This window comes from Oryx dammah, unplaced genomic scaffold (assembly GCF_014754425.2).
Source record: "Oryx dammah isolate SB20612 unplaced genomic scaffold, SCBI_Odam_1.1 HiC_scaffold_24, whole genome shotgun sequence".
Classification (NCBI taxonomy): Eukaryota; Metazoa; Chordata; class Mammalia; order Artiodactyla; family Bovidae; genus Oryx; species Oryx dammah.
Genome location: NW_024070208.1, coordinates 44,115,076 through 44,141,678, shown reverse-complemented (window position 1 = coordinate 44,141,678; position 26,603 = coordinate 44,115,076). Strand labels below are relative to the sequence as shown.

The following is a 26,603-nucleotide window of genomic DNA, read 5'->3' as shown; positions in this document are numbered from 1 at the left end:
TGGAATCAAGATTCCCACGAGAAATATAAATCACCTCAGATATTCAGATGACATCACCCTTATGGAAGAAAGGGAATAAGAACTGAAGAGCCTCTTGATGAAATTGAAAGAGGACAGTGGAAAATTTGGCTTAAAACTCAGCATTCAGGAAACTAAAATCATGGCAACCCATCCCATCACTTCATCGCAAATAGGTGGGGAAACAATGGAAACAGTGACAGACTTTATTTTTGGGGGCTCCAAAATCACTGTATTGGTGACTGCAGCCATGAAATCAAAAGATGCTTGCTCCTTGGAAGAAAAGTAATGACCAAATTATACAGCATATTAAGCGGAGACATTATTTTACCAACAAATGTCCATCTAGTCAAAGCTATGGTTTTTCCAGCAGCCATGTATGGATGTCAGAGTTGGACTATAAAGAAACCTAAGTGCTGAAGAAATTATGTTTTTGAACTGTGGTGTCAGAGAAGACTCTTGAGAGTCCCTTGGACTGCAAGGAAATCCAACCAGTCAATCTTAAAGGAAATCAGTCCAGAATATTCATTGGAAGGACTGATGCTGAAGCTGAAACTTCAATACTTTGGCCACCTGATATGAAGAACTGACTCATTTAAAGGACTCTGATGCTGGGAAAGACGGAAGGTGGGAGGAGAAGGGGACAACAGAGGATGAGATTGTTGGATGGCATCACTGACTCGATGGACATGAGTTTGAGTAAGCTCTGGCATTTGGTGATAGACAGGAAAGCCTAGCGTGCTGCAGTCCCTGGGGTCACAAAGAGTTTTACATGATTGAGCAACTGAACTGAATTTACTTTTCTCCTTAGAAACCTGTATGCAGGTCAAGAAGCATCAGTCAGAACTGGACATGGGGCTATGGACTAGTTCAAAATTGGGAAAGGAGTATGTCAAGCCTGTATAATGTCATCCTGCTTATATAGCTTCTATGCAGAGCATATCTTGTGAAATGCTGGCTGGATGAATCATAAGCTGGAATCAACATTGCCAGGAGAAATATCAATAACCTCTGATATGCAGATACCACCACCCTTATGGCAGAAAGTGAAGAGAAATTAAAGAGCCTCTTTTGAGGGTGAAAGAGGAGAGTGAAAAAGACAGCTTAAGACTCAGCATTCAAAAACATATATAGCTATGGCGGATTCATGCTGATATTTGGCAGAAACCAACAAAAATCTATAAAGCAATTATACTTCAATTAAAAAATTAATAAATTTTTAAAAAGCTATGATCCTAGCATCTGGCCCCATCACTTCATGGCAAACAGATGGGGAAACAATGGAAACAGTAACAGACTTTATTTTCTTGGACTCCAAAATCACTGTAGATGGTGATTGCAGCCATGTCGTTAAAAACACTTGTTCCTTTTAAGAAAAGCTATGACCAAACTATACAGCATATTAAGAAGCAGGGACAAAACTTTGCCAACCAAGGCTCATATAATCAAAGCTATGGTTTTTCTAGGAGTCATGCATGGATGTGAGTTGAACCATAAAGAAGGCTGAGCACCAAAGAACTGATGTTTTTGAACTGTGGTGTTGAAGAAGACTCTTGAAAATCTTGAACTGCATGAAATTCAAATCAATCCTAAAGGAAATAAACCCTGAATATGTATTGGAAGAACTGATGCTGAAGCTGAAGCTCCAATACTTTGGTCACACAATGCAAGCCAATTTAATGGGAAAGACTATGCAGGGAAAGATTGAAAGTAGGAGAGGAAGGGGATGATAGAGTACAGGATGCTTGGATGGCATCACAAACTCCATGGACATGAGTTTGAACAAGCTCCAGAAGATGGTCAATGACAGGGAAGCCTGGAGTGCTGCAGGCCATGGAGTCACAAAGAGTCAGACAGGACTGAGATACTGAACAATGACAAAATTGAAAATAAGTGATTACACTTTACCCTTCAATTCAAGGAGTTTAAACACCTGTACATGGATGTGGAAATATCCAAAGTCAGGGTTTTTACTCAGCAAACAAACTCTTTTTCATCCAAATGATGGATATGTAAGAATAGTAGATTTAATGCAATTTATGAAAATGAGGGGCTTCCGTGGTGGCTCAGTGGTAAAGAATCTGTCTGCAATGCAGGAGACCTGGGTTCCATCCTTTGGCCTGGAAAATCCACTGCAGAAGGGCATAGCAACACACTCTAGTACTCTTGCCTAGAGAATTCCATGGACAGAGGACCCTGGCAGGCTACAGTCCATAGGGTCACACATAGTCAGACATGGCTGAAGTGAAAGCAGTAGCAGAATCAAATAAATTAGAACTATTGAATTTTTGGTTCTGTCCTCAATCCTGGTGGACTTCCCTAGAGAAAAAATGGAAAAATGTTGCTTTTTGTTGTCGTAACTTTCTTACTGATCCTCGAGCAGATATTTCTTTAATTTTTCTAACAGTGAGTCCTTGTATTCTGAAGTGTATTTAGTACTCAAAAGCATAATCAGTTCTTTTCTTGTGGCTAGAATGCATGAAAGATATTATTTATTAATTAATAAATTCTAAAGTCATAAAATTTCTGAAGTATGTATTATCATTGTTTTATAAAATGTATTTGCTGCAATTTTCAGGTGACAAGATTTTCCTCCAGATGAGAGGGATATAGAAGAAATAAAGTGAAAGAGAGAGAAAGAGAGAGGAGACTAGAGTGCCAGTAATGTGGTGTATATTAGATTAAGGAGTAATTGATGGCAGCAAAAGTCTATACTTCAGTAAAAATCAACTTCTTTTGGTAATTGTTTAAAATATATGTAAACCTACTGAATTTAATAAAATGATGTAAACCAACATTACCTTAGCTCTCTTGCCTTAAAAAAGAGAAACAACCCTAGGAATTTATTGGTATAAATAAGCAAATCCTAAATCATTTACATAATTAATCTGTTCTCAAAGAGATAGAGCATAACTCTCTGTTCCTTAAGTGTGGCTGTGCATTATATCTTTCTTCCAGAGAGGGGAAGAGTTCTTTAGCATTCAGAAACCTGACAAAACTACTTTTCCCAAGTAATAAAAATTGACATCAACAGTGATGTCATGTTGATAATTTGCACCCTTGATATGATGTGATGAGCCCCAAAGCCCATAATCTCAGTGTAATCATAATTAAACAAATCTCAATTGAAGGACTGTCTACAAAATACTTTAATAGTACTTCAAAACTGTCAAAGTCATTAAAAATAAGGAAAGTCTAAGAAACCATCACCTCCAGTGTTCTTGCCTGGAAAATCCCACTGACAGAGAAGTCTAGCAGGCTGTAGTCTATAGGGTTGAGAAAGGATCAGACACAACTTAAGACACTACACAAGCAAACAAACAAGTAAACAACAACAGCAACAACAACAAAAAAAAAAAACGGTCACAGCAAAGGGTTTCCTAAGGAAATATAATGACTAAATGAAATATGGTATTCTACATGGGATCCTGGAACGGAAAAAAAGGATAATAGGTTAAAAAAAAAAAAAAAAAGCATATGTGAGTAAAGAATGAACTTTATTTAATCACAATATAACAATGCTGCTTTATTTATATATGGATCATATAATATTAACTAGGAAAAACTAGCATATGCTATATGAAAAATGTCTGTGCTACCTTTGCAAATTTTATATAAATTTAAAGTATTTTAGGAAAAAAGTTATTCTTTAATCCTCTATAAATTTCTAAACTGTCATTATTTTTACTTTGTTTTAATTGTAACGTAGCAATGACTTTTTTTTTAGTGAAGAAACATGGGGACAGATGAGAGGTGGATAGATTATTTTAATTTACTGTATGTATTTTATAGGCAGATTACAAGGTAAAATGTATTATTTTTTAAAATAACTGACTTAATGGATGAAATATGGTTGTACAGCATAGTTGTTAGAATACAGCTTGTCTATCAAAAATGTAAACAACATAGATTCATATTCTTCTATAACAGTCACGATTTTCTTCCCATTATATTTTACATATTTTCACTACAGTACAGCATAAATTTAACTATATTCCCTTTTATGAAATCAGAGTTTGAGTCTACTTGTATGTGTTGGATTAGTCAGTAGCTTTAGAATTTATTTAATGTGAGGTAAAGGTTGCACTGGACATGGAACAACAGACTGGTTCCAAATAGGAAAAGGAGTATGTCAAGGCTGTATATTGTCACCCTGCTTATTTAACTTATATGAAGATTGCATCGTGAGAAACGCTGGGCTGGAAGAAGCACAAGTTGGAATCAAGATTGCCAGGAGAAATAGCAATAACCTCAGATAGGCAGATGACACCACTCTTATGGCAGAAAGTGAAGAGGAACTAAAAAGCCTCTTGATAAAAGTGAAAGAGGAGAGTGAAAAAGTTGGCTTAAAGCTCAACATTCAGAAAATGAAGATCATGGCATCTGGTCCCATCATTTCATGGGAAACAGATTGGGAAACAGTGGAAACAGTGTCAGAATTTATTTTGGAGGGGGCTCCAAAATCACTGCAGATGGTGCTTGCAGCCATGAAATTAAAAGACACCTACTCCTTGGAAGGAGAGTTATGACCAACTCTCTAGATAGCATATTGAAAAGCAGAGACGTTACTTTGCCAGCAAAGGTCCATCTAGTCAAGGCTATGGTTTTTCCTGTGGTCCTGTACAGATGTGAGAGTTGGACTGTGAAGAAAGCTGAGCGTCTCAGAATTGATGCTTTTGAACTGTGGTGTTGGAGAAGACTCTTGAGAGTTCCTTGGACTGCAAGGAGATCCAACCAGTCCATTCTGAAGGAGATCAGCCCTGGGATTTCTTTGGAAGGAATGAGGCTAAAGCTGAAACTCCAGTACTTTGGCCACCTCATGCGAAGAGTTGACTCATTGGAAAAGACTCTGATGCTGGGAGGGATTCGGGGCAGGAGGAGAAGTGGACAACAGAGGATGAGATGCCTAGATGACACCACTGACTTGGTGCATGTGAATTTGAGTGAACTCCAGCCGGCCTGGAGTGCTGAAATTCATGGAGTCACAAAGAGTCGGACACAACTGAGTGACTGAGCTGAACTGAAAGATAGCACACATTGGAGGCACCCTATTCAAAACTCAGTACCTTCTTACTCCACCAGTCGACTCAACAGAGAATGATTCTATTGATGCAATTTGTGTAGGGTTAAGGTCAATAACTGTGGTTTTACCTCAATTGTAATTATTGGTTAAATATTTCTGATCATGTTATGATCACATCATAAAATTTTTTCTTAGGCAACATAAAGAAGCGCTTTGGGGAAGTTTTAGTAAAGTTATCTTCACTGACACAAAAGAACTCTACATGAAGGGATACTTTCTCTTCTGATGGATGTTTTCTTTTCTGAATTTAAAGCTTAAAACTATGGCAACCATGAGAGAAATAGCAAGGCTCTTGAGAATATGGCAGTTTCCTGATGACGTGTTGAGCCTTATCAATTAATCAGCTCTCATCCTTTGGACTTGTCAAGAAAGATTATAAATGTTTCCTTATTATTTAAGAAAAAAATTCTCATGCTTTTCTACTGCTATAGTTATCAGCTTCTTAATCATCTAAAATTTAACCTGTCTATCAGATATTTTAAGCTAATCTTCAGTGGCACCTAAAGTAAAATCATACAGGCTTTACCTCTCAATAAATGTTAAAGCCCTTTGTGAACATTAATGCCTTAAAAGTTGAATTAGTGGATGTATAGAATTGCTCCCCCCACCCCATTAACGCCAGTTGTATCTTTTTTATGTTCACATTTAAGTCAAATACCTTTCTACCATCTAAATCAGCCAGTGAAATAGCCAGGTTATAGATACAAAGTAGATCATGCATGAGATAACTCAATTTATGTGCATTCAAGCTCAACAATAACTATATTCCATTTATGCCTTCTGGTTTTTACAAATGTATCCTTTCATTGGATATATTCCAAGTTGAAAAAAATAGAATATTTTTGACTCTTTGAAACAAACAATGCTTACATCCTCCAAATTTACATCCAAAGTTATCACTAAGTAACTTTAAAAAATTAGTCTACAGATAACCTGTGAAAATTTAGTTTCTCCCTTTTTTTTTTTAACAAGAAAGAATGGTGAGACGCCCTGCTAATATTTTACCTAAATTATTATAAAGTACAATGTTAGAGCCAGCATTTGAATTTGGATTGAATAATTATTTTTATTATATACCCTATAATTTATTTCACTGTATAATATCTATGAAGCATTTTGATTTGGGGAGGTAAATATACTAACATGGACACACACACACACATATACACCATTTTATTTGTTAGGCTTACATTTATAAGATTTTTTATACAGTACTTTGGTCAAGCATTTTAAATTGGCAATAGGTTATATGAAGTTTCCATGATCATAATAATATGATCTATATGTTGTAAGCTTAATAAAAAAGAAAAAAATAACATATAACCATAATTTCTCTAAATTGTGATATCCTATCTTTATGATTTTGTTAGTAAAGTTTGAATTAAAACCATCAGAAAGTATCTACAGTTAGTAGTCAACTCAAATTATCTTAGTTAACATTTGAGTATTCTTTTTTAAGGATTTATTAATGAATAATTAACATTCAATGAACTGCACATACATAAGGTGTATAATGTGATACTTTGACATGTGTATACATGTAGAAAGGCTTCCCTAGTAGCTCAGATGGTAAAGCATTTTAAAGATTCGATCCCTGGGTGGGGAAGATCCCCTGGACAAGGAAATAGCAACCCACTCCAGTATTCTTGCCTGAGAAACTTCATGGATAGAGCAGCCTGGTGGGCTACCGTCCATGGGATCACCAAGAGTCAGATATGACTGAGTGGGTAACACACAAACATGTAAAACCATCACCAAAATCAGGATAAGGAATATATCTGTCACCTCTTTTCATGATCCATTTTGTTGCATCTCTTTATCCCTCCCCATGCTCAGGTACTAATGATCTGATTTGTGTCACTCATAATTGATAAGTTTATATGTTTAAGAATTTTAATTAAACTGGATCATAAATTTTTCTTTGTCTGATTTTATACATTCAGCATCATTTTGCACTCAGCATAATTAAATAAAATATTACACATATCAATAGTTCTAAATTATTACTGAACAGTAGTCCTGTAAATGAATAGATTACAATTTGTTTTTCCATTCACTTGTTGTTGAACATCTAGGTTGTTTTCAGGGTTTGGTCATTACAAGATAGATTTACTATAAGCATTCATGCAAAATGATTTATATAAACATATTTTTTTTTATTTCTCCTGGGTAAATAGTTGAGAGTGGGATCGCTAAGTCATTTAAAAGCAAAATCGTATAAAACTACTTTCCAAAATGGTTATACCATTTCACATTCCCATCAGCAGTCCTCATGCATGTGTAGTGGTATTTCACTGTGCTTTTCACCTTGCATTCTCTTAAATACTAATTATGTTGAGCATTTTAGAGTCATGTATCTTCTTTTGTGGACTGTCTGCTTAGATCACTTACCCATTTTTTATAAGCATTTTTATATAAGCTTTATATAATAAGATTTTTATTATTATTGAGTTTGAGAGTCCTTTATGTATTCTAGACACAAGTACTTTATCAGATATATGATTTTGCAAACATTTTTTCCTAGTTCATGGTTCATCTTTTGTTCCTTTACTACTGTCACTTAGTTATTTTTAACATTTTTTTTCTGTAGATTATGCCTTTTGACATTTTATCTAAGAAATAATCAATTAACTTAAAGTTATAGAGACTTCTATGTTTTCTTAGAGAAGGTTTGTAATTTTAAGTTTTAAATTTAGGACTATAGTCCATTTTGTGTAAATTTTATGTATTGTGTAGACTAAAATAGAAGTTTTAGTACATGGATATCTGCTTGTACTGATTATTCAGACTGTGCTATTTCAATTGAATTGTTTTTGTACCTTTGTAAAACTTTATATGTGATTGGTTGTATTTTTAGAATCCATTCTTTTCTATTGATCTATTTGTCTATATTTAGACTGATAGCCATACATTTTAATTACTACAGCTGTGTAAAATGTCTTAAGATCTATAGTGTCATTATTTCTACATTTGTTCTTTTTTATTATTTTTTTAAATTTTTATTTTTACTTTATTTTGCTTTACAATACTGTATTGGTTTTGCCGTACATTGACACGAATCAGCCACAGGTGTACATGAGTTCCCAATCCTGAACCCTACTCCCACCTCCCACCCCATATCATTTCTCTGGATCATCCCCATGCACCAGCCCCAAGCATCCTGTATCCTGTATCGAACATAGACTGGTGATTTGTTTCTTACCTGATAGTATACATGTTTCAATGCCATTCTCCCAAATCATCCCACCCTCTCCCTCTCCCACAGAGTCCAAAAGTCCATTCTATACATCTGTGTCTCTTTTGCTGTCTCACATACAGGGTTATCATTACCATCTTTCTAAATTCCATATATATGTGTTAGTATACTGTATTGGTGTTTTTCTTTCTGGCTTACTTCACTCTGTATAATCGGCTCCAGTTTCATCCACCTCATTAGAACAGATTCAAATGTATTCTTTTTAATGGCTAAGTAATACTCCATTGTGTATATGTACCACAGCTTTCTTATCCATTCATCTGCTGATGGACATCTAGGTTGCTTCCATGTCCTGGCTATTAAAAACAGTGCTGTGATGAACATTGGGGTACACGTGTCTCTTTCAGTTCTGGTTTCCTCAGTGTGTATGCCCAGCAGTGGGATTGCTGGGTCATAAGGCAGTTCTATTTGCAATTTTTTAAGGAATCTCCACACTGTTCTCCATAGTGGCTGTACTAGTTTGCATTTCCACCAACAGTGTAAGAGGGTTCCCTTTTCTCCTCACCCTCTCCAGCATTTATTGCTCGTAGACTTTTGGATCACTGCCATTCTGACTGGTGTTTAAATGGTACCTCATTGTGGTTTTGATTTGCATTTCTCTAATGATGAGTGATGTTGAGCATCTTTTCATGTGTTTGTTAACCATCCGTATGTCTTCTTTGTTCTTTTGCAAAGAACATTCTTGGTTGTTGCATATACATGTGAACTTTAGAATCAGTTTTGCAATTTCTACAAAATGTCTGCTCGGGTATCGAATATAATCATAATAAAACTATAGATTAATTTTGGATCAGTTGCAATCCTGACAATATTCTATCTTCCAGCCTGTGAACACAGTATATCTCAAACTTCACCCAACACCTCAACTATTCTAATTAGAAAGCTGTATTGGGATATCCTCAAGGCTAACACTTCAGGTTTGATGATTCATGAGAGGATGACTCACAGGACTCAGCATACAAACCAATGGCTCTGATTTGTTTTATCAAAAAGATTCAGAGCATAATGAGAAAAGGGAAATAGTGTACAGGGCATAGTCTTGGAGAAATCAGGAGCAAGCTTCCAAGATCAGCATTTCAAATGGAATAGCACAGGGTACACTTAATTTCCTCTGCAAAGAGTTGTGACAAAATCTGTGAGTTGTTGTCAACAAGGGAGAGTTTTTATTGATGCAGCTTTTGCTTAGTATATGCCAAAATTCAAGACCCCAAGAAGGAAAGCAGTTGTTAAGCATAAGTCATAATGTTTACACGAATAGTTTAGGCACAGTGAGCCACATATACTACTGAATAGTGGGAACCCTCTTGAAATCTAAGTTTTCAGGTCCCAATCAAGGGCAAATCTTGAGAGCATGCCTTTTCAATAAAAGCAGTTCAGACATGCTGTGTTAATTTGTTAATTCTTTCTGCACATATGCTACTGAGAACAATAATCAATTAAAATTAAAGTCATCCTCCTAATGTTCTGAAGTCACAGTAAAAATAGAATCTATAAAGATCATACCATCTGAATGTATCCTTTTTAAACTGATTTTCACATGATTAATGTTACAAAAAAATACAAGCATCTTTTTTATAATCTTATTGAAATATTTTAGATATAGTTCCTCCAAAGATATAAAATCATGACAAAATTTTAAACACATACATATATATATATATAATTGTTGTGCTTATAATCAATTGTAAATAATAGCATATTTTATTGTACACATTTTATCCTCACTATATTTTATATTTTTATTGATATAAGTGTATGGGTACATATTTAATAAAGCATATAAAATCTACATAAAATATAGGTTTCTACAATTTTTAGAATATTTATTTTGATGTTTACTAATATTCCATAGTATATTTGGACAGGGAGGCCTGGCATGCTACTATTCATGGGGTCGCAAAGAGTCAGACATGACTGAGTGACTGAACTGAACTGAATATTCCATAAGCTTTAACATATATATGTATAATTACACTAATATAATTAGTCTTAAGGTCATTTAGGCTGGTCGTTTGACATTATTATTTAATGACAATGTTACTGATAATGTGAAATATAAACACCTCAAATAATTTTATTGCTATTGACAAATGTGTCCTCTGTCAAATTGATCATGATATTCAATGTTCTACTGGTTGATAATATCTGAAGTAGGTCCTTGTGCATTTATTAAAATATTGAAAATTTGTTTATAACTTTTATTGTTGATAATGTCCCTCTTTTATACCAAGCTAAAATTTAGGTAGCTAGTTTAGTTAACAATCAATATGCAATAAAATGATTTTAATTTCCTTTGAATTTATATCCAAAGGTAAATAGAATTTACCTCTCTCTTTTCTTCATCAAATCCTTTGCTATACTGGGAAGCAGGCTTTAGATTTTTTTTGCTTTCATCCTTTCAATGAAACTCATAAATGAAACATAATGCTTTTCATCTATTAAACATGTTAAGTTATGGGTGAAATGTCATGTTTTAAACTGAAATTATCCCTCTACAACATATGACTTATTAATTATAAAGGGAAATATTTCTGTAGAAATTTAAGTTTCTTTAAAATAGAAGTATCTGGCAGACATTATTTTAAACAAGATACCAAATTTAACACCAGCAAGAGTGGGATATACTGCCATTATCACTCACTCTGTATACATGGAATGAAAAACATCACTTGTATTGTCTCCCTACCGAAAGGTATCGGCTAAATCTATTCATGGAGGAAAAATATGACTAATTCACATCAAGGAATTCTATAAAACATCTGGTCTGAACTCCCCTAATATAAATGTCATGAATGACAAAATGGCTGGCAAATTGTTCCAGATTAAAGAAGACTAAAGAGATGTAGCAACTAAATCATGTATGAGACTTCATTGTGTGTGTGTAGGTGTGTGTGTTCATGTGCATGTGGGCACGCACATGCTTAGTCGTGTCTGACTCTTTGCAACCCCCTGAACTGTAGCCCATAGGTTCCTCTGTCCATGGGATTTTCCAGGCAAGAATATTGGAGCTGGTTTACATTTTCTACTCCAGGCTATCTTCCCAACCCAGGAATTGAACCTGCATCTCCTGCTTTCCTGCATTGGCAGGATGATTTTTTATCACTGCACCAACTGGGAAGCCCTTGATTAGATGCTGAATAAAATCACTTCAGTTCAGTTCTGTTCAGTTGCTCAGTCATGTCCGACTCTTTGTAACCCCATGAATCGCAGGATGCCAGGCCTCCCTGTCCATCACCAACTTCCAGAGTTCACTCAGACTCACGTCCATTGAGTCAGTGATGCCATCTAGCCATCTCATCCTCTGATGTCCCCTTCTCCTCCTGCCCTCAATCCCTCCCAGCATCAGAGTCTTTTCCAATGAGTCAACTCTTCGCATGAGGTGGCCAAAGTACTGGAGTTTCAGCTTTAGCATCATTCCTTCCAAAGAAATCCCAGGGCTAATCTCCTTCAGGATGGACTGGTTGGATCTCCTTGCAGTCCAAGGTATTCTCAAGAGTCTTCTCCAACACCACAGTTCAAAAGCATCAATTCTGTGGTGCTCAGCTTTCTTCACAGTCCAAATCTCACATCCATACATGACCACTGGAAAAATCATAGCCTTGACTAGACGGACCTTCGTTGGCAAAGTAATGTCTCTGCTTTTCAATATGCTATCTATGTTGGTCATAACTTTTCTTCAAAGGAGTAAGCATCTTTTAATTTCATGTCTGCAAGCACCATCTGCAGTGATTTTGGAGTGCCCCAAAATAAAGTCTGACACTGTTTCCACTGTTTGCCCATCTGTTTCCCATGAAGTGACAGGACCAGATACCATGATCTTTGTTTTCTGAATGTTGAGCTTTAAGCCAACTTTTTCACTCTCCACTTTCACTTTCATCAAGAGGCTTTTTAATTCCTTTTCACTTTCTGCCGTAAAGGTGGTATCATCTGCATATCTGAGGTTATTGATATTTCTCCCGGCAATCTTGATTCCAGCTTGTGCTTCTTCAAGCCCAGCGTTTCTCATGATGCACTCTGCATAGAAGTTAAATAAGCAGGGTGACAATATACAGCCTTGACGTACTCCTTTTTCTATTTGGAACCAGTCTGTTGTTCCATGTCTGGTTCTAACTGTTGCTTCCTGACCTGCATATAGGTTTCTCAAGAGGTGGAAATTTACATTAGGGCAAATACTATTGTTCTTGAGTGTAAAAAGTTAAATTCATGAGTGGCTATTTAAAGAATGCTGTTGTTTTTAAAGAGAGACACACTGAAATATTCAGAAGTGAAATACATGTTGATTAGAAGTAATATAAAATAATTCATCAACTATAGCATGAACACATAAACATATACATAAATATAGCAAAATGTTACCACTTTGTGATTGTGTTTTTCTTAGAGAAGTTAAGGAAAATGTACTTAAGTGCTTATTGTACTATTATTGTAAAGTATTGAAATTTAAAAAATTCAGAATAAATTTTTTGATGTGGGGAAAAAAATAAAGGCATTCTGTTTATGAAGAGTTTCCTTAATAAGTATCCTGTCCTTAAAATCTGAATTTTTTGAAAGTAAACAACTTCTCTTAGAATGTAATAAAAATGATTATTGATGATGAAATAAAGATACATCTAAGGAAAAAAAAGTTACAGTATCATCACCAAGTTAAAAAATGTATTCCAGCTGGAAGATTATCTTTCTAAATTTTAATTAGATAACAACATAATAATATAAATTTTAATCAATTATATTCCCTATGGCTTTACACTTGAGGTTCAATTTAGACACTTAAGACAGCTTTCAACTCAAGTATAAGTTTTAATTTATTTTTGGAGTATTATTAGTTTATATATTGCATATTGTTGTTTGAAGCTAATAATTCTGGGTGTGGTTTCAGAGCTCAGGCTTCTTGCTTCCCATGTAGCTTCCATCCACTGGTGCTTTTATGTAGGCCTTAGTTAGCCTGTGGGCTTCCCAGGTGACACAGAGGTAAGGAATCTACCTGCCAAGGCAGAAGATACAAGAAATGTGAGTCTGATTCCTAGGTTGGGAAGATCCCTTGAAGAAGGAAATGGCACCCCACTTCAGCATTCTAGCCTGGAAAATTCCATGGACAGAGGAGCCTGGCTGCCTTCAGTTCATGGGGTCACAAAAAGTTGGACACAACTGAGTGACTGAGCACAAAGCACACTTAGCTGGTAGAAAAGAAAGTGTAGGGGTGAGGCACAGTCATATCATAAATGTTGGTGTGGTAGCAACACACATCCACTGACATGTGTCATGATGTTAATATGTGACTTGACCCCATGTTCAGGAAAAATTAGTGCAAATATTTCTAGTGAAGGGTAGTCATGTATACCACAAAAGTTAAGATGATATAAATCATTTCTGAGACTGCATGACCTAGAAAACCTCACCCAATAGCAATAGAAAGTCTGAATGGAACTAAACTACTAAAGATGTGCTGAATTGTTACATGAAAGAAAACCTAAATAGTTGAGCCTAGATATTGACACAGATGAAATTTGTAAACATTCCAGAAATAGCTCCACTATTTAACAAGTTATACCAGTAGTAAGAAAAGAAAAGAAAAGAAACACTGAAGAGCTCAATTTTGAGGTTAACTGACCAGAAAGAAAGGAAAGTTCCTCCCCTGGTGGCTCAGATGGCAAAGAATCTGCCTGCAATGCAGAAGACCCAGGTTTGTTCCCTGGATTGGGAAGATCCCCTGGAGAAGGGAATGGCTACCAACTTCAGTATTCTTGCCTGAGAATCCCATGGATAGAAGAGCCTGGTGGGCTACAGTTTATGGGGTCACAAAGAGTCAGACATGACTAAGTGACTAACACACAACACCGACCATAAAGAAAGAACTATTATAGGAAATTATAGACACAGTGAGTTAAATACAATATTAGCAACATAAAGCATGTGTGGTTTTATATATATATACAGATGTTAATTAAAGACACATAAATATTCCATAGTCATATAAACAGTGTATATATTGTCAGAAAATTAGCGCATCTTTGCTCTCCTAAGCTTATAAAAGTGTGTGTGTGCATGCATGCTAAGTTGCCTCAGTCGTGTCCAACACTTTGTCACTCTATGGACTATAACCCACCAGGCCTCTCTGTCCACTGGATTCTCCAGGAAAGAATGCTAGAGTGGGTTGCCATTTCCTCCTTTAGGGTATCTGCCTGACTCAGGGATTGAACCCTCCTCTCCTGTGTCTCCTGAATTGGCAGGGTGGTTCTTTACCACTAGAGCCACTTGGAAAGACATGTGTTGTAAAATATTTCTCTCTATCTATCTTTTCTTTTTTTTTAATTACTTAATTCACAACTGAAGGAACCACCATAATTCCTGTTCAATAGGATACATGTATTTCAGAGGAAGCTGTGTTCATGTTTGGATGATTTAGAATATCATGAAGGTGAAGGTGAAGTCGCTCAGTCATGTCTGACTCTTTGCGACCCCGTGGACTGTAGCCCACCAGCCTTCTCCGTCCATGGGATTCTCCAGGCAAGAATACTGGAGTGGGTTACCATTCCCTTCTCCAGGGGATCTTCCCGACCCAGGGATCGAACCCGGGTCTCCCGCATTGGAGGCAGATGCTTTAACCTCTTAATCTGCCACCAGGGAAGCCCTTTGAATATCATACAAATTAAGAAATGCAAGATGCTGAAAGCAATTACTGACCTTTCATGAGTTATATTTATGTGGATTATCAATTTAGGTTCAATCATTTCTAGAAGGTAGGCCTAATGTTTTGAATAATAGACTGGTACATATTATTTCATGCTTTAAACAGTTTCATAATTCTTTTAACATTTAGGTTGCTTGGAATTAAGGGAAGAAACCATTGAAAACCTTCTTGCAGCAGCTTGCCTTCTTCAGCTTCCTCAAGTAGTGGAAGTGTGCTGCCATTTCCTCATGAAGCTCTTGCATCCATCAAACTGTTTAGGAATCCGAGCATTTGCAGATGCTCAAGGATGCATTGAATTAATGAAGGTGGCCCATAGCTACACGATGGTAAGGAAATGTAATTTTTTAATAATAGCAACATAACTGTATTGTCAGAGGTTAAAATAATTACAGCCATTGCATTCAAAATTAAAATTCAAAATTAGTTTTGAATTACTGGTACATTTTTATCACGAGACACAATGTACTGTATAGTATTTAAGAACCTCAAAGTAGAAAAAGACATCACACAATGGTCTTTATTATGGCTCCATTTACATTTTATAGACAATATAGATATAGATATTGACTGCTTGGGATTTTAAATGGTTCTTAAAATAATTTTTTTCTGAATTTCTCCCAGGATATTTATCTTTTATACCTCCTTCCACAGCTACCTTTCCCCACCTTTTCTTTCTAGTTAAGAGCTAGCAGCTTCTGTCACAAAAATTTTTCTTCAAACACCCTCTCTACCATGGACTCAGGTTTGTGCATGCTAAGTTGCTTCAGTCATGTCCAACTCTTTGCAATGCTATGGACTGTAGCCCATCAGGCTTCTCTGTCCATGGAGATTCTCCAGGCAACCCTGGAGTGTGTTGCCATGCCCTCCTCCAGGAGATCTTCCCGGCCTAGGTACTGAACATGTGTCTCTTAAGTCTCCTGCTCTGGCAGGCAGATTCTTTACCACTAGCACCACCTGGAAAGCCCATGGACTGAAGTGTATTAACCAAAATTCCGTGTTGAAATCCTACCCCAAATGTGATGGTGTTTGGAGATGGAGGCTTTGGAGGTGATGTCATCATAGCAGGCCCCTCAGGATGCCCTTTTGAGAAGAGACACTGTAGAATTTGCTTCCCCTCTCTCTTTTTCATGTGAGGACACAATGAGAAGATAGCCATCTGACAGCTCAGAAGAGAGTCCTCAGAGAACCCAGTAACACTATATTTTAATATTAAACTTTTCATCCTTCCAAACAATAAGAAATAAATTCCTGTTGTCTAAGCCACCTAGTCTCAGTATTTTGTTATGGAAGCCTGAGCTATCTAGTATACTTTTTATCATAGCATGATATGTTAGGTATATGGAGAAAAAAAAGATAGTGATAGTATATTTTAAAGTATTTATTGGGATAGTGAATATTGGATTTCAGAATTCCTGGGAACTTTTTTACTAAAAGGGAAAATATTTAGGTATGTAAATCAAATGATGTTTGTGTTTTGTTTTTTTTTTTTGTAAATTTGTCTTTCTGTACCATTTTTCATAAAAGGTGTAAATTGATTATCAACCAGTAAATAGTCCTGTAATACAAGCCTATTTTATATTTTTCTCTTTGATTTCTTGCTGTACTTATAGACATATTACATATGTAGATATTTTAACAGAAGGATTAAAATCATTTAAAGTGTGCACTTTAAATGTGTGGACTTTATAGTATGTTCTTTAAATGGTATCTTCATTGTAGAATTGAATAATCAGTTAGAACATTTTCATACTGATCATTTTATATCCTAAGAGCAATCATTCTAAAAATGCTTAATAGAGTGCCTAGAATATAGCAAGCACTATATAAAATGTTAACTGTTTCTGCTATTGTTATTATTAATATTATTAATGATTTGATTTTTATTACTGGAACAACCAATTCTAAAGCATATAACTTTCTCTTTGCAACTCAACGGAGTAATTTAAATGAAATAAATCTCATTAAGCTTTATAGTTGCTATTTATTTAGAAACTCTTATTTTGAGATTTAGCACCTTTTCAAATTACTAATGACAATCAGCCATTTAAGTCTCCTTATTGTTATTCTTAGACAGAATCTCAATATTAATTATCTTCTTTAATCCTTTAAGCAGATTAGTAAATTAAATAAAATGTAGAAATAAAAAAAGGAGATGCATGCTTTGTACTTCTATTGTCAAATTCTTTTTCTGAAATATTCCATGACAGGGCACAGTATTACTATTCAAATTATATGAACCATATAAAATTAATGTAAACAAATACTTCATCCACCAAAATATAAAAACCCAACTGCTGTCATTTAATTATGCACATTTCATTACACTTCAGAGTTCCTGGCTTAGCTAAGCCAAAGAACAATATGCCTCCATATCCAGTGGGATAATGGTCCCTTCTGGTCTGGTTTGAAGTTATTAATTTAATAATCAAAATGTTTTCCTTGCAGCTGCTTGAACTGATCTGGAATTTATCACACAATAGTATCAATATAGTTTTTAAACACATTAAAAATATTCTTTACAGTAAAATATATATGTAAAACAGAAATAGGAATGTCCTGGCTAAGACACTCAACATTCTAAACAACTCTATCTTAACTTATTTTTGAGACTATGAATTGATCATGTGTTGTGTTATGCTTGTCAAAATTAAAATGATTTCAAATTCTGTTGGAAACATGAAGGTCCAGTATGTTCCAGATGCTCATGGGTTACTCTTTTACTGGAAAACATTTTCTGATCAGTTGTCTTCCTAGAGTATTATTTTGTCTCAGTTTTAATGCTTTAAAATGAATGTATCTGATATTATAATTTTTTATCATATATTAGCCTCTGATCCATGTTTAGTCTTGCATATCTCCTCATTTAATCTATTTAATTTGTGCTTCAAGAACAAACTTATTAAGCTTTTTTTTTTTTTTTTCTTCTTTTCTTCTTCTTCTTAACTCATTCAGTAGCAAAACATCTCAGGGTTTCTACTAAGTAAACTCCAGTACTAAATTAATATATTTATTGGCTCTAAATATGCCTTTTTTGCTTATTTTACACATGGCATTCTTGTTTTAATTTTCAATTTCCTTACCAAAATATTTTAGATATGAACTTGATCTTCCAACATTCAGATCTTAATTTGCTGTCTGTATGCTTTTGCTTTTTATATGTTTTGCTGTTCCCTTTGGAAATTTCACTTATTTGAATTCAGCTATTGATTTTGTGTGATTCCAAAATCTATTCAGGGAAAGTGACTTTGCTTGGCAGTGGTTCATGTGTGAAATATTGGAAAATTTTGATTATGAGGTCAATATTAGAAAGAAGTGTGAAATAAATTCTGAAACATTAATTTACATTTTGGGTGCATGAATATACAGATACCAACAAGAAAATTGAAGGAAATAGTTCCTCTTACCCTATTAGAGTTCAAAATGAAAGCTGTTGTTAATTCTGGACATCTCATTTTAAAAACATTAGAGAGCAACAAACAGATGTAGATGAGAATTATAATAATAGCAAATATTTTATAATCATGAAATATGAAGAAAAATTGAAAAGATTTGGTTCCTATGGCTGAATAATATCAGGGCATGGAAATAGATATTTTTGTGTATTTGATAGAATGAGTTTTTGTTTGAAACAGCACCGTTTGTGTTTTCTAATCCTGTTTTTAATTTTAGTAGTATAAACTTAAACTTCTTTTCAATTTAAATATCATAGGAAAGAATAATATTGTAGTTGAAGTGCTTTGTGTGATGATAGATGAAGGGTCTGGAGTCTCCTTCCGTCTTCTGGTTTTTCTTTCTCTGCTGCTTGTCTATTTCTACTAATCATCAGCATCACTTCCTACCAAAATCAGCTCTGTCTTAGAGGAGACTCCTGGATCTTCATTTTTAAGAAATTCTCTCCATATTGTTCTGGTTTAGACTTTGACAATTAAAAACATTCGTGTGAGGTATAGAAAGTGGAAATGAAGGAGAATCCATTATTTCTGCACAGGTAGATGCAGGCAAATAGGTGGATGAATGGAAACTTGAAGTAACTTCTAGGTGAGCACTTGAAAGCAATTGGCTTCACTGCTGTAGACTGAGACAGTTGATTGGAGATTTCTGGAGGTTCTTGAGTTCAGTGTCTTTGTGGAGTACTTGTCAGAACAGTTCATATTGAACAGAGGTAGAGATCATTAGCAGAAAGTTCCCTGACCTTCATTTCCACAGCTCTTTCAACAGCTATTCAGGTCCTCAACTCGCTATCCAAAATCTATTTTACATAGAAAACATGGTTTGTTTTTCTAATTCAACAATGTCTTAAACACATACCCCAAAATAGCAGACTTAAACTCCATATTTTGATAGAAATAATTCTCCCCACCTAACTTCTGAATAACTGCCTGGGCATTTTTCCTAAAAAAATAAATTGAATTAATTTCACCACTTTTCAACATGTCCATGACTTCCTTTCACTTGTTCTTTACTCATGATAGTTCTTTTATCTGGAATCCCTGGTATCTAATTCTAAATAACCACCCTTACTTCCCAGTTTAAGTTCACCCCTCCCTAAGAAATATTTTAAAAATTTTCATGGCATTCTCTGTCTTATTTAAATTCTTAATATTACTTTGGTTAGCACTATATGGTGTCACCATACATTTTCTTATGCAGTTAATTATTCCTTATGTCTTTATGACTGACTTCACAACTACATTGCAACATCTTTGTGACAGAGAAAAGGTCTTTCCACTGAGATTTGTTTTTCCCAACAAATCTCCATTGAGATTTGTATCTACCTGCATGTGTAATGTATTAACTAATTCCTATAGTTCCCATGGATATTTAGAATTACTATTCTCAGAACTCCCAAATTCAGTTATTCAGCAAGACTATCCATGTTTTTCCTCTAACTTCTAATGATATATCCTATTGTTATTTTCTTGTTCACACAATTCCAGCCACACTGTTCTTGCTATTTTTTGACTACAGCAAGCATACTATCACCAGATGAACTTTGTGTTGTTCTTTTTTCTTCTGCTGGAAATGCTCTTCTACCAAATATTTATATCCTTTCCCTGCCTTATTCAGCATTCTGCTCAAATGTCACTTAGACAGAAATCTCTTCTCTGAATATCCTATTAAAAGTGACATTACTTTCAAAATTTTCTCTTTCCTTAAACTGTTTTCTATCCTTTAGAGTACTTTTGGCACCCCACTCCAGTACTCTTGCCTGGAAAATCCCATGGGTGGAGGAGCCTGGTAGGCTGCAGTCCATGAGGTCACTAAGAGTCGGACACAACTAAGCGACTTCACTTTCACTTTTCACTTTCATGCATTGGAGAAGAAATGGCAACCCACTTCAGTGTTCTTGCCTGGAGAATCCCAGGGATGGGGGAGCCTGGTGGGCTGCCGTCTATGGGGTCGCACAGAGTCGGACACGACTGAAGCGACTTAGCAGCAGCAGCAGCATTCTAGTTTCATATCATTAATTTTTTTGTTAAAGGTTGTTGTTGTTCACTTCCACCATAATATAATATCTCCTAGAAAGCATCTGTTTAACTTCCTATAGCTTGGAAACCTAGATAGATGTCTCTTCATAGCATTCATTGTTGAAAGGGGAAGTTACTATTGACTACTTTGTACCAGGAGCTGTAGAAAGATACAATGGTGACCAAAATAGACATATGTTGCCCTTGTTACTCAATCACTAGGTTGTATCCAACTCTTTGCAACCCCATGGACTGTAGTGCTCCAGGCTCCCCTGTCCTTCACTATCTTCTGGGGTTTGCTCAAATTCATATCCATTGAGTTAGTGATGCTAAATCTCATCCTCTGCTGCCCCCCTTCTCCTTTTGCCTTCAATATTTCCTAACATCAGGGTCTTTTCCAATGAAATGATGATATAGGAGATGAAAGGATGATATAGGAGATCAAAACAGGAAAAGCTTTGGCAGTGCAAAATTTTGCAGGGTTAAGGAGACTTTGTTAAAGATTTGTGATGTTATATTAAAATAAGGATATAACATTGAACATTTCTGAGCAAGTAAGAGCCAAGATTTAATTTTAAGACTTATCTTCAGATTGGCCTGAGGACAAGGCAAGAAGAAAGACCAAGAATAAGGTTAGTACTTCATAAGAGTATATTATATATAAAAATATGTATATTTACATATATTAGGTGAGTGAGAAAGAAAAAGAGAAACTCAGGTAGCTCCTGACATTTTGCTTTATGGCAATGCTTATCTCTACTGGTGCTGGTGGTGCACAAATTAAATAAATAGTATATACCAGACTTTTTTTTCCTATGTTTCCCTTTAGTTGCTTGGCTGCATATTAAAAAGCAGAGATGTTACTTTGCCAAAAAAGGTCCATAGAGTCAAAGTTATGATTTTTCCAGTAGTCATGTATGGATGTGAGAGTTGGACCATAAAGAAGGCTGAGAGCCAAAGAATTGATGCTTTTGAACTATGGTGCTAGAGAAGACTCTTGAAAGTCCCTTTGACTGCAAGGAAATCAAGTCAATCCTAAAGGAAATCAATTCTGAATATTCATTGGAAGGACCGATGATGAAGCTGAAACTCCAATATTTTGGCCACCTGATGTGAAGAGATGACTCAGAAAAGACCCCAATGCTGGGAAAGATTGAAGGAAGGAAGAGAATGGGATGACAGAGGATGAATTGGTTGGATGGCATCACCACCTCAATGGACATGAGTTTGAGCAAGATCCAGGAGATGGTGAAGGCCAGGGGAAGCCTGGTGTGCTGCAGTCCATGGTATCACAAAGAGTTGAACATTACTAAGCAATTGAACAACAATATATCAAGCATTGCTCTACATGTTAAACAAACTTTTAAAATTAATCTTTTCACAACTCCAGCAAAGTATGTGTTATATTCATTCTAAAATGAAATTAAAAGATGCTTACTCCTTGGAAAGAAATTTATGAACAACCTAGATAGCATATTAAAAAGCAGAGACATTACTTTGCTAACAAAGGTCCATCTAGTAAAGGCTATGGTTTTTCCAGTGGTCATGTATGGATGTGAGAGTTGGACTATAAAGAAAGCTGAGTGCCGAAGAATTGATGCTTTTGAACTGTGGTGCTGGAGAAGACTCTTGAGAGTCCCTTGGACTGCAAGGAGATCCAACCAGTCCATTATGAAGGAGATCAGTGTTCATTGGAAGGATTGATGTTAAAGCTGAAACTTCAATATTTTGGCTACCTGATGTGAGGAGATGACTCATTTGAAAAGACCCTGATTCTGGGAAAGATTGGGAAGGAGGAGAAAAGGATGACAGAGGGTAAGATGGTTGGACGGCATCACTGACTTGATGGACATGGGTTTGAGTAAACTCCAGGAGTTGTTGATGGACAGGGAGGCCTGGCATGCTGCGGTTCATGGGGTTACAAAGAGTAGGACACTACTGAGCAACTGAACTGAACTGAACTGATGGTTTAGGGAGGCTAAATAACCTACTCAAGAGTAGTGGAACATGCTAGAATGGAAATTTAAATATGACAGTGTCTTACTACAAACTTAAAGCTCTATTTAATGTGCTAATTAATTTACATATTACCAGAATATCAAGTTGGATTCCTGATATCCAGAATATTTCAAGGCATAGATTACTTGAGACAAATGGACACTATAAACCTGCAGCATGGATGAGATCAAAGAATTCCGTGAAGATTTTGCTCCTCAGTTTTACCATTTCCCTGTTCACTTCACCCTTACTTTCAACCCAGTGCTACCAGCATGCCTTGAAAGATTCCACAATGTTTACTCTAGAAGCAGAAGCAGTTTCAGTAAGACTAATTGGAGGCTGCTATGATCAGTCAGTAGCTTCAAAAACCAGGTGTTTCACAGATGGAGCATGAAGATTTCCAAACTCAGTATAAGAGCAGCAGCCCTTTCAAAGGCCAGAACCCAAAAGCTCCTGTACATAGTTCACTTGTCCTTCAGAGCTGTAAAAGTAAAGCCAGAGAAAATAAACTTTATTGATGTGGTTTGTTTATGGTTTTGAAATATCTGACATTTCTCATAATTTCTAGTCAGCAGCATTTTTTTTTAATCTTTACCAAAAGTCCAACAAATAAACCATAAACTAGAATTTGCTTTTAGAGAACAAATGGAATTTAAATGTCTTTGTTACCCTACATTGTCAAAATAAAGTTCACTTCATCCATATTCTCCTCAGGACTCCAGTGTGATGTATTAGTACTAAAATTTGCTGTGAACATTTTTTTGTTTTGTTTTGTTTTTCATTAATTGCTTTGTGTTAGTCCCTTTGAATATCTCATTTACAAACATAGTGTGAATAATGAGTTTAAATCAGTATGTAAATGTCAACCTGAAACTTAGCCAAATTTCATTTTCAGAATTTCTTTGTAAATTCAAGTGAAGGTGTTGAGTGAGTGCAATAAGTTGCTTGAAGGACAACCATCACCTATATTTAATCCTCACAAACAGTGAGAAGCATGCAGAGGCCTCTATAGAAAGGAACCTCCTCTCATCTTGTTTTTGTTTATGCTTTCCTTTACTTGCTTTGTCCCTAAATTAGACTGACAACTCTTCAAAGGGAGTTTTAATTTGTGTTATTACTCACAGTCATTGGTAAAATTCTAGTCTATTGCCTACAACTGGAAGTTGATTTGAGTGGAAGAATTTTTAAAAATTGTCTTTAAATTGCTTAGTGTTGTGCACAAACAGGATATTCAGATTATACCAGATAAACTGACAGATATGTATAATAAATAGTAATATTATAATTAATAAATATTCACTTATGCCACAGTCCATGGGGTCACAAAGAGTCGGACACGACTGAGCGACTTCACCCTTACCCCTTATGCAATTGCAGTTTGACTATATAAAACTTTTTAATTATTAGGATTCTAGAAAATAACCACAATAAAATGTCCATTTATGACCGTTTCAAAGACTAATTAAGCATACTCAAAGAGGATCCAAGGAAAATTGTAAGCTTTTTAAGGATTCATTTTAGACAAAGTCCATTTCTTCTATTCAGATGCTCTTTGAGTATGTTTCTATTTTAGGTTTTCACATTCAAACGGAAGATATTCTATTTTAAGATATATGTCCTTCTGCTTTGTTGTTGATAATGGTGAAGATGATAATATTCACCTACTTGAAAAACACTCCATTCATTGTAGGAATTCTTTCATTTGCATACTCTGATTTTATTTTCATTTATTTTACTGGGCTATTTATAAAATACAATGATTCGGCACACAGCTGTATAAAGTCACACCACATGCACACACACACACAAGCAAAATCTACTATTAAAATTATTAAAATGTATTAGGATATTTGGGGCTTCCCAGGTGGCTATAGTGGTAAAAGAATCCTCCTACAAAAGAGACACGGGAGATGCAGGTTTTATCACTAGGTTGGGAAGATCCCCTGGAGGTAGGCATGGCAACTCACTCCAGTGTTCTTGCCTAGAGAATCCTATGGACAGAGAAGCTTGGTGGCCTATGGCCCATAGGGTTATCTACCAGATTTAAATCTTTGTTGAGTTGCTATATCATGAGTTGATTCTGTGGAACAATACAATGAGTGAAATTTCAAGAAGGAACACTAATGTCAAAAAATTTCCTATAAACCCAAATCTAAAGGATTTTCAGAGTCACTTGTAAGTAGTATTTAATTATTTGAATTATTTCATCTATAGAATTTTATTCTATGAAAAATAATTTTTCTACTTTGTTAGAATAGTTCTAAAAGGGCTTCCTAGGTGATGTCAGAAGAAGGAAAAGCCAGAAACTTTTTGGCTATAGTGCCTTTCATTTTGCAAATCAGTTCTTCAACAATGAAATCAATAACTTGCTTTTCTTCTGAATTTTTACATACCTATGAAAACCTGATTTTCTATGCATATGAAAATTTCACTTTGTTACAAAAATTTGCACCTTATGAACTAATGTTACAGAATATTTATGTTTTCTGATGAGGTAATGAATTACTCACCAGGGAACTAATTTCTTTTGATGCTTCCATTTAGATTTTTCTTTCAATGTCACTTCTGTTAAGGACTACACGTGTGCTTAAAGATCTTTAATAGTACTTTTTAAAAGAGTAATAAAAGGGGGAGGGATCGATTATAGTTCACAGGAAACATGCTAAATCAATCCTTGCCTGAGGGGAAGCCCAGTCTGCCCTTTGTACACAAGGCAGCATAGAGCTGGGGCTGATCACTACCTTAAAATAATACTTTCAGAAATGTACAACTAGACACAATTCAACAAAAAATAGCTTCTAATAGAGTATTGGATGTTCCTCCCAGACACCAAGTTACTCTAAATATGTTAAATTTTCTGCAGAGTTGGCTCAATATTCCATGAGGCACAAACAACATCTGACTTGTTCACTGCTATACTCTTAATTCTTAGGATAGCATCTTACTCACTGTAGACACACAATAAATGATGTTTGAAATAAATAATAAATAAGTTCTTTCACATATTAATAATTTGAAATACTATTAAAATTTACCAACTTAAATTAAATATGAATATTAATAATTTGAAGTGATACATATTATTTCTGAGCTTTCCAGGTGACTCAGTGGTAAAAAAAAAATCTGCCAAGCAGGAGATGTGTGTTAGATCCCCTTGTGGAAAAGATCCCCTGGAGAAGAAAATGGTTACCCACTCCAGTATTGCTGCCTGGGAAGTCCTGTGGACAGAGGAGATTGGTCTATGGAGGCTGCAAAGACATGATTCAGTATTAAGCAACAGCACTCTACTCAGCAACAATAAAAAATATTTATATGATGCCTAAATTTACTTTTCATATCTCTTTATTAAAAAATGTGTAAATAATAAATAAATAGTAAATGTTTATAGAATGTATCATGATCTCAAAGTTCATTAGCTGTTTTTTTAGTCAATAATTTCTAAACGTTTTAATAAGTAACATTTTTTGTTCTACCTACTGTGTATGTATATTTTTAAATTGAGTTTTCAGTGGACTTATTTCATATTCAAGGTCTATATTTAATATTTTTATTATTTATAATAAAAACTGTTCATTTAAATTTAATTTTCATTGAAGATCCTCTTGATATCCATAAATACATATAAAACCTTGTGATTTAATAAAAAAGAATATGTACTACAAAAAATAGAAAGAATATGTAGTACAAATATGTACTATAAAGAAAGAATTTGTACTACTAAAAATAGTAGGCCAAATGTATCCAATTGTCACATATGATAGCTAATTATATAAAATAATACATAATTAAAAGTTTCTAGATGACAGAAAGCTGAAATTAGCAAAGATTTAGTAAAGGAGATTCAAATCCAGACCTAAGTAAATTAAAGAAATAGTTTACTTTAGATAATGAGTTTTATTCCAATAAATATCTTATTGTATATATGTATTTATTTATTTATTTTACTTTGTAATACTGTATTGGTTTTGCCATACATCAACATGAATCCGCCATGGGTGTACATAAATTCCCACTCCTGAACCTACCTACAATCTTTACTTGAACAACAAAAAATCTATTTTAGTTTTGTTAGAGTTATATAATTTATAATTA

At 35.0% G+C, this 26,603-nt stretch overlaps 1 protein-coding gene across 2 annotated transcripts in view; it reads left to right on the top strand.

Moving 5' to 3' along the window:
- The window catches only part of KLHL1 (kelch like family member 1), a 500,583-nt gene that overhangs the window by 203,880 nt on the left and 270,100 nt on the right, over nt 1–26,603 (top strand). For both annotated transcript variants that reach the window (XM_040266859.1, XM_040266858.1), the window contains one exon: nt 15,175–15,371. In XM_040266859.1, coding sequence (XP_040122793.1) covers nt 15,175–15,371 — 197 coding nt within the window. The remainder of the gene's footprint in view (nt 1–15,174; nt 15,372–26,603) is intronic.